Source organism: Punica granatum, chromosome 2 (genome assembly GCF_007655135.1).
Source record: "Punica granatum isolate Tunisia-2019 chromosome 2, ASM765513v2, whole genome shotgun sequence".
NCBI classification, from domain to species: Eukaryota; Viridiplantae; Streptophyta; class Magnoliopsida; order Myrtales; family Lythraceae; genus Punica; species Punica granatum.
In genome coordinates, this window is record NC_045128.1 from 30,711,608 (window position 1) to 30,721,371 (window position 9,764).

At 38.4% G+C, this 9,764-nt stretch overlaps 1 protein-coding gene across 2 annotated transcripts; it reads left to right on the forward strand.

Moving 5' to 3' along the window:
- The first annotated feature begins 513 nt into the window (after window positions 1-513).
- Window positions 514-3,934, forward strand: LOC116197337 (auxin response factor 16-like). 2 transcript variants are annotated; one of them, XM_031527448.1, is made up of 4 exons: window positions 514-837; window positions 995-2,171; window positions 2,500-3,395; window positions 3,535-3,934. In XM_031527448.1, the coding sequence occupies exons 2-4, from the start codon at window positions 1,107-1,109 to the stop codon at window positions 3,602-3,604; spliced, it is 2,031 nt and encodes a 676-aa protein (XP_031383308.1). In that variant the 5' UTR covers window positions 514-837; window positions 995-1,106; the 3' UTR covers window positions 3,605-3,934. The 2 variants fall into 2 exon arrangements, with proteins under 2 accessions (XP_031383308.1, XP_031383307.1); XM_031527447.1 differs by having other exon boundaries at window positions 1,000-2,171.
- Window positions 3,935-9,764: the final 5,830 nt, after the last annotated feature.

The following is a 9,764-nucleotide window of genomic DNA, read 5'->3' on the forward strand; positions in this document are numbered from 1 at the left end:
ACTTGTACTTAACAACATGTAATGACGATGAAAATGCCCTGATTATTTAGGTGAAAAGGCAATGAATTCGAACTGTGCCATGGATCAAGCATATGTTACTCCTTTGTGTTATGTAGCAAAAGTATCTATCTGCTTCAATGTTCAATATAATTTGGAGAAGTTCTTCCATAACGATTTAAAATTTTGAAACCTTATTCCGATAACATATAGTAGAAATATGAAAAAAAAAAAAGAGAGGACACCATAAATCATGTTAAAAAATATCCTGAATTTGGCTCTGGTTTTGGATTGTAGCCACCAACAGTCATCGAAAAATCAAGAAAAATTATTTTGCTAATCTAACATGAACATTTGGGACAACAAAAACACCAATAACATAATATATGCCAATTTACACCAACATAGAAAAAAAAAGAAAAAAAAAAAAAGAGAAACACCATATTATTTTACATTTTCATCTTGTCCTTCCTTCAGTCCTATGTATAAATAAGCCCCCTCCTGTCGTAATGGGAAACAGAGTGGTCGTTAATAAGGTTGGAAGCTTCAGGTGCTTCCTTCGCTTCTTGGGCTACTGTGCAGTGCTACAGAGCTCGTCTCTCTCTTTCTCTCTCTCTCTCTCTCTCAACAAGCCTCCCATTGTCTCTTTACACTTCTGCACTCTCTCTCTCTCTCAGAGTCTGGAAAGGACCCAATTAACCCTTTTCCATCTTCCCCCAATTTTTCCACCGCAAGCTCTTTGCTTTCCCGGAAAAGTTCTCCGATTTCCCTTTCTGGGTCGTCCCCTGTTTACCTCAAATCTTTGATTTCCAAGTCCCTTTTGGTGTCTGACCTCGGAAGGTAAGTAGAGCCCAGAGCTCCTCTGTTTCTTGTTCTTTAATGTTCCTCATCTCCATGTTTTTGCTTCTGAGAGCTCAGTTCAACTTTCTAGCTGTTAGTTAGTCTCCTCTCCTGCAATTGTTAGAGATGAGAAATTGATGGTTCCCAATTCTGGCAGAACAGTTCCTTCCCCTGAGATCTGGTGGAGTAAAGGAGGGATCTTTATGCCTCTGCGGCAACGAATCGAACAGTGAATCAGTCAAAGACAGTTGTGTTGCCAGAGAGACCCAATGAAGAGGAACACTGTGGAGAAGTGTCTGGATCCTCAGCTATGGCACGCCTGCGCCGGCGGGATGGTCCAAATGCCGCCACTCAACTCGAAGGTCTTCTACTTCCCTCAGGGCCACGCCGAGCACGCCCAAGGTCCCGTCGATTTCGGGAATTCCCACAATATTCCTCCCCTCGTGCTCTGCCGCCTTGCTGCCATAAAGTACATGGCTGATCGCGAGACGGACGAGGTCTTCGCCAGGATTACGCTTGTGCCCGTGAAAGTCCAAGGGCTCGACCTGGACAACGATGGGTTGATGGATCATGATGGGGCTGAGAGCCCAGAGAAGGCCGCTTCCTTTGCCAAGACCCTGACCCAGTCGGATGCAAATAATGGCGGGGGTTTCTCCGTCCCGCGGTACTGTGCAGAGACGATTTTTCCCCGGCTGGATTACTCTGCTGAACCTCCGGTTCAGACCATAATAGCCAAGGATGTTCATGGAGAAAGCTGGAAATTCCGGCACATTTACCGTGGGACCCCGCGTCGCCACCTCTTGACCACAGGGTGGAGCAACTTTGTGAATCAGAAGAAGCTCGTGGCGGGGGACTCGATCGTGTTCCTGAGGGCGGAGAATGGGGATTTGTGTGTCGGGATAAGACGGGTGAAACGGGGAGGGTTTGGTGGCGGCCCGGAGTACGGGTCAGGGTGGAACTCGAGCTCAGGTCCGTTTGGAGGATACTCAATGTTTATGAGGGAAGACGGAAATAACAATCCGATGCAAAAGGCTTCGGATAATGGCGGGGTCGGGAGAGTGACTGCAGAATCAGTGGTTCGAGCAGCTGCTCTGGCAGCCAGTGGGCGGCCGTTTGACGTCGCCTACTACCCGCGGGCAGGCACTCCTGAATTCTTTGTTAAGGCATCCTCCGTGAGCCATTCGATGACGATCCAGTGGTGCTCGGGGATGAGGTTTAAGATGCCATTTGAGACCGAGGACTCATCTCGGATCAGCTGGTTCATGGGGACGATTTCATTAGTTCAGGTTGCTGACCCGATTCACTGGCCTAATTCTCCATGGCGGCTCTTACAGGTGCCTCTTCAGTTCTATTCTATCATGGATTTTCTTATACAATGTACATAATAGAAATAGAAACTGACGTCCTGTTCCGAATTTTCCTTGATCTTCCTGAACCATTGAATTCCTGGTGATGGTTAAGCAAGACATTTATGTAGACAATTGAGTTTATATTGATGGAAACATATCCCAGTTCCTCAGGCCAGTCTCAGCTTGATTGCAATGTTTCCGTTCAGTGACCGATTTTTCTTAAATTTTATGCTGCTAATGGAAGAACTATCACTGCATATGAAGCATGGTTCTATAACCTTTGACTGATATTTGCAACATTGAACAATTGTAGGTTGCTTGGGACGAGCCCGATCTGCTCCAGAATTTGAAGCGGGTCAGCCCATGGCTTGTTGAGTTGGTATCTACTATGCCTTCGATCCACCTTTCTCCATTCTCTCCCCCTAGGAAGAAGCTCCGTGTCCCACCAACTGCAGATTTCTCGCTAATGGAACAACTTCAACTTCCTTCTAGTTTTCCAAGCAACCCCCTGCTAATGGGACAATCAAACAGCCCCCTATGTTACATTCCGGACAACATTATTCCTGCAGGCATACAGGGAGCCAGGCATGCTCACTACGGACTATCCCCATCGGATCTAAGTCTCAATAAACTCCACTCCTCGAGTCTCTTCCTGAATAAATCCCGACACCATCTTGATAATCACAACTTTGCTCCTCCTCTACCCACTCGATTTAACCATGAACCAAATGGTAACCCAAACACTAACAACATATCCTGCTTGCTCACTATGGCAACTCCTGCAAATCATTTTAAGGAAAACGGTGAGAAGAAGTCGGGTTCAGGAGGGTCCCCCCACATCTTGCTCTTTGGTCAGCTCATCCTCACCCAGCACCAGAACTCTGAGACATCTTCATCAGGTCCACCAGAGACCTCTTCATCAGGTCCACCAGAGACCTCTTCTGAGGAAGATAATTTCCAGACAAGGCGTAAGGACAATAATAACCGGAAGACTGAGCTCGGGCTCGGGGTCGAGACAGGCCACTGCAAGGTGTTCATGGAGTCTGAGGATGTGGGCCGGACCCTGGACTTATCGGTCCTAGGCTCGTATGAGGAGCTCTACAGAAACCTTGCTGAGATGTTTGGGATTGAGGGCTCAGAGATGCTGAGGAATATTCTTTACCGGGATGCTGCCGGTGCTATTAAGCATGCCGGCGAGGAACCCTTTAGGTAAATCTGTCACCCATAGGACTCTCTATTCCTTACTGTTTTTATTCACCAAATGTCAATCTTAGTCTACTTTAAACATTTAAATCTCGAATATATGTTAGTTGGTCTGATTGGCATGAAAATGTTTCTGTGGTTGCAGCGACTTCTTGAAGACTGCTAAGAGGCTAACCATTCCTGCGGGCTCAAGCATTCGCGAATTATTGAGATAAGACATCTGAGATGTTACATTGCCTCTCTGAAGTGTACAGTTTTGATTACTGAAATTTTTAGTCTTGTTAGCAATTTGTCTCTCGTGTTACCTTTGTGGAGCTGTGGGAGAAGTCTCACTTCATCTGGTTTTTAGGATTTTTCTTCTTTCCCGATCCAAATAAAATGTAGGTTGCGTCATGCATTCTGTAAGCGAAACTTATTGATTAAATGTTCAAGTTCTTCAATTGCGTCTTTGGTTCCTGTTCGTTCTGTACTTTGACACCACATACTGGGACTTGACTGTTGAGTCCTCTCTCTTACTTGAGGAGTGAATGAATGTTTATTGCCCATTGCATTTGGACAATCATAATATCGAACCGGCACTCTTTGTGAAACCAGTAAGTCATATTTCATACTATAAAAGTGAATGTTATCACATGGAATCGTGGTTACGTTTATTGGAGCAAGAAGATTTGCAGCAGAAATTCTGTGGAGATACTGACAGGGTGGATCGATCCAAGGGAAAACCGGGTCTTAAGGACAAAGATGTTCCTCTTGGTTGTTTAAAATCACCCTAAGTCAAACTTCCATCTAAGATGTTACTTGAAGTACACCGAAAAAAGGGATTCAACCCCGTAATCCTCTGAAACAAGTACACGGAAAATGAAAAGATATTACTTGAAAAAATGGGTAAAAATATATGAAAGAAAGTGTATAGTATACTGACGCACGTCATCATTTGATAATTAAGATTTTTCAAGTTCGATACTCAATGGGATTAATCATGCTCGTTTATTAGGTATTTCATGAAAAAAAGAGTATATATCTAGATAAGATATATATATATAGATTCATGATTAAGATTTCTTATTGATGAATATGCTGATAAATAACTATTAAGCTAACAGCAAGAGAAATACGTATTACATGAAAAATTTTTAAATGATCCTATTTTATATCCGTGACGAGAAAGAATCATTAAAATTTTTAAATGAAAAATAATTAGGATAATTATTCGAGTGTTTATTACCAGTTCCCTCATTTTATGTAATTTAATTGTTGTTTTCTTACGCACATGATAAGTTAGGATCACCTGAGAACACCTCGTATTATAGCATATCACATGCATCTGGCATTGTGATTGACACTCTAAGGTTTTGTTTGTTTCAACTTTATCAAAACAAGTGTGTAAAAATTATTTATAATTTTGTTACAAGGGAAAATGAATAGGAGAAAGAGGAAAAGATAGGAAATCAGGTTATAAACTACGTAATTATTAAATCAAAAATTACTTAATGAATTAAGTAAAAATATTTGACTTAATGAAATAAATTATTTTTCACTTATTAGTGCTATTTTTTCTTCACAAAATATTTTTTCATCCTTATCATACATCCGTTCTTCCTACTTAATGAGTTAAGTAAAAATATTTGACTTTATGAAATATATCATTTTTTACTTATTGATACTTTTTCACCTTCATAAAATATCTCCTCATCCTTATCATATGTTCATTCTTCATACACATTTCTTTCATTAACTAATTAAATACTTAATTTTTAAGCATTTATTTTATCAAACGCCACATAAATCGAGAAATATAGACATTATTGCTAACGTTTCTACTTGGTTCTCTATAGTTTTGGAGAAAATTAATTTAACTTTCTAATTAATTAATAATAATATTAAAAGAAAATTAGGAGGAGGGAGTGGGGAATGCATTGACGAAAGAGGGCAAGCATCCAAGTTGTTCGACCATCCCAATGTTCACCCGTGTGCAGCGGAAATGTTGGGAGAACACTTAAAGATTTCTTGGGATTTGTGTAATTTTTTTTATAACATTTTGAGCTGTTCTTTACATATTCAATAACAATTATGATATAGCACCTTTAACATTTAACAATTAATTCGATTATTATTTATCAACGTGAATTGATTCATACAATTCGGTTTCTCTTTCCTTAAGTACAAAGAGTTCGAGTTCGAGTTCGAGTTCGAGTTCGAATCTTATAAATAAAAAAAGTAAATAATTAAGAGAGTTTGATATTTTAGTCAGTCGAATCAGATTGAATCAGATTAATCAAAGAAAAATAAGACTTTTGAATACCAAACAAAAGATAGAAAAAAATTAATTAATACTTTTATCACAATCTCTAATGTTAAAAAGAAGATTGAAATGTGTACAACTGCTAATCAAGTAGCTACTCTACTTATAGGATAGGAACTAAAATTGTTATTAATTAGCGTTGCTTGTGGGAGTCAAAAGGGTGAGGGGCTAGTTTAAAATTAAAATTAACAAACAATAAAATTAGGGAGACAGAGATTCGTGAGTCAAGGAACCTTCTGTTCCTCGTGTTCATGTGACACTCGCAATTCTATATTCTGACGTGAAGCTTAATCATGCATTACATCATTAAATATACAAAAAGAATTGTTAAAAACAAAAGTATTTTCCAACAAATAAAAAAAAGTGAAAATTAGAGAACAAGGGTTACATTTTCCTTTGAAGATTTACGCTGGCATATATATATAAAATTAGCTGATATTTGATCTTTTCTTTTTGTGGTTTTCGCTGTGGAACCTTGCGAAGTTCCTATTCTTTACGATCATATTTTCCCAATAATCGTACAATGAGTTTGAACATTTTACTCGCAAAGTATGATTAAAAGAAATGCCTTCACCTTCGATTCAACTTCTCCCGTCCCTTAATTGATTTATGTCGATCAAGGCAGCAGATGGAAGGTTAACGAATCAGTTGTCTACCTTAATTCAAAACATTAATTAAAAAATTATGAAACCAGAAAATTAAAGGTGAAAAAGACAAGGGGTTTGTTGCCGGTGGAAAAGCTCGATATGTTGACTGTTGACAAATTCTCTTCCTCACAGAGATCACGAAATATACGCAACAACATAAGATCACTATCATCGCATCGCAGCTAGCTATAGCCTATGGCTATATATATATATATATATAAGGTGACAGAAACTGTCCAAAAACTTCCCCTACGTGCGTGTAAAGTACGTGGGATTAGTGTCATCAAATCTTACTAATTACTAACAAAGAGAACATGATTCAACAGCAAATTGAGCTGGTTAAGAGAATAGTACTTACCGTATAAGGATTTGATGTACACAGAAAACATCTCGGAGTTTAGGCCAAGTTGATGCCTAAACAAAATTAGTTTTAACCGTTACGCTGAAATACTCATTATCTCATTGAAATAAAATATATATATACATATATATACCAATTACTCAGTACAACAATTTGGGCGCGCGCACACACACATATATATATATATATATATATTTCTTTAGTGAAATCACAACTATCTTCATTTTGTAGCTATTTGATTCCCAATCTAATTTTAGATTGCTCTTGCCAAGAAGTGCTTTTACGATGTATCAAACCCCTGCATTTTAGGTAGATAAAAGAAAATCTGCCCTTATTATAAAGTGCTTTTAAGGGGTATGGAAACCTTGCATAGTAGTTAGATAAAAATTTGCTTATATATAGTAGTTTGTTAATTATGTCACAGTTCGTAATATATATATATATATATGAATTACAATTTAATTAATAATAGTTTTTTGTTCTACTAATAAAAATAGTTTTTTGTTATGTTTATTGATGAATAATAAAATAAACAGCTAAGGAGGGTGTCACTTATAAATGAGAAATTAATAGGAGTCACATGAGGGGCAACCTCAGCACTCGGGACAACGAATGGTCTTCTGAACGGTTTTGCGCCGTCTCTGTGGCCGGGACCTCGTTGTGGGTGGGGCCTTCGCCATTGATCTTCTTTATATTAAGGACACGTGCCCCTATGAAATTTTAGGGTTCACACATACACATTACACTACAAGATATACGATCTCACCATTACAGTTGATCAAGGAAATTAAATCTATCTAAAACTAATTAACGGTCCGAGGCTACATATCAGAACATCGTTTTATATGAATTTGGCGAGTATCGTGGGAGCGCGGTGGAGTGAATGATAGTATGGGGCTTTCTTGTAATGGTAATGGAGGTGGGTGTGTCGGGAGAGATAATTAATTAGGTTAAATTAACTAAGGACCAAGATCCAAGAACTGTCCATAGGTACGTGTTCCATTAGTCAACCCTAGCTATAATTAGTGATACTAATATATGCACTAAATATAGACACATACACGCACACACACATGTGTGTGTGGTTTCATTATATGTTTATTTATTAACTTTTATGTTTATTCATTAACCTTTTCATCCGACATGAATCAGAAGGCTCCGAGCTGTCTTCCGGTTTCTCTGATATTTATTTCTAATCTGTATTGAACTTTACGTTGCATGGGAATGGAAGCATAGAACCTGGCAACATGTTGATCTTTTCTAATCCTTCTTTTTTTTCCTTTTTCTTTTTCTTTTTTCCTTCTTCTTTTCCCCTCTCTCTCTATCTAAATGAATAGGTGCACAAAGTATGAGTAATCCATTGGGTCGGGCAAGATGATGTTGAAGGCCATATGAGCAAGGAGTTCGATATTCAGTTGTGATTGTACGTAGCGCGTAAAAAAAAAAATATAAGGTCATCACCTCCCACAATATATCCATATTATACCCAGTCTGTCGAAAGTAAAGTACACTTTTTGCCTATAATGCATGTATGCATACATAGTTGATTGTATGGGATATAATATGTGGTCTACGCATATGATGCCAAGAAATTTCGAGGTTTTCCTAATTACATGATTCGAGAATTCGCTTTACTTGTTAAACCTAACTAGTTGTTATTGGTTTTTTTCATTAGTTCAAAATAAATATGCTTGATTAGCTGTAAGTCCTTCCCAATGGGCAAACATCTTTCTACGAATCGGGTCAATATGGACATCCGCTTTGGATCTTTGACCCCAAATTTTAAAATTTGATCAGATGACTCAACAGAATTAATGTCAATGAATTAACCCCAAATTAACAATTAATATATTTCTTCATTAACTTTCTACGGGTGACACCGGATAGTCAACCGACATCTTTTCATGGTTATATATATGTATATAGGCTTATAGCTATATATGTATAGATATATATATATATATATCGGGAAAAAAGATCAGACTCTCTCTGATATCGATGCTTCTATTTGAAAAGTTAGAAGTCCGTTTACAATGGAAACCTCATCTCTTCCCGATTCCTATGTGACTTTACGAGGAAGGATCCAATGTATATTTTCTCATGAGGTGACCGCAGGTTGAATTTCGACTATTCACGGTTTATTTAAAATTGGGTTAATAAAAAAAATATAAACTTTTTACATTTTAACTTTTTTCTTAACCTAAAAATTCGAAACCTCAATTCCGGCCACTACCCACCTGATTGGGATTATCGGCGCTTTCTGTGACCTCGATTCCGTTCAAATTAACGGGAAATTTGATGCAATGCTAGAATTATTATCAAATCAAAAATTTATGCATTTTTAGATTAAAGAAAAACTTTGTATTACAATTGTTAAAATGTAAAAAATTTGTATTTTTTTTTCCGTTATTAACCCTTTAAAATTTATACGGTCTTCCCATTCTTTTAAAAAGGTTATTAGATAGAAAAGTTAGCGCTCGAGAAGAATTTGACAACACAACTGCGAGAAGCAGGACATTGAGACGTGATGCCTGAGTAATAAAGTCGCTATCGACCCAAGTATGGTATGTTGGCGAAACGAATTGCGTGAACATTTTTAAAGGCATTGCATTTAACTTTGCGAGGTGATCAATGCGCCTCCAGTAAAGATACTACGCTGTTTGTTGGAAGAAATGTTTTCTTTTTGTTTCCAGGTTACGGAAGAAATGATTTACTTGATGCAACGTTTTCTATTGACTGGGCAAAGTCGGGTTGCTCGACCCCGTTGGACTCGATATCTGGGCCAACTCGGATTTGAGGTTGATTATCGCCATCTGCCACCGGCTATGGCCTCTACGATGACAGACCTTTATGTTATTTCCCAGCACAGATAGGCTGTTGCAGGTGAAGCGCCCATGAGGGCTGAAATTACGTCCCCAAACCATCAACCTCGATCAAAAGTAATCAATTCAAGGGGAACAAGCTACAGATTTGCCATTCAGAACGCGTCCAGCGCGTTCCTCCTTTGTTTTTCTTGATTTTGGCTATACGGGCAGTTCTTTCCTTTGTTTTTCATGATTTCTCGT

Bases quoted from the DNA above. Each gene is read 5' to 3' on its own strand.
- LOC116197337 (XM_031527448.1), top strand. From the start codon at position 1,107: ATGAAGAGGAACACTGTGGAGAAGTGTCTGGATCCTCAGCTATGGCAC. The intron at 2,172-2,499 runs GTGCCTCTTCAG...GAACAATTGTAG, and splicing joins CTCCATGGCGGCTCTTACAG to GTTGCTTGGGACGAGCCCGA. The intron at 3,396-3,534 runs GTAAATCTGTCA...CTGTGGTTGCAG, and splicing joins GCCGGCGAGGAACCCTTTAG to CGACTTCTTGAAGACTGCTA.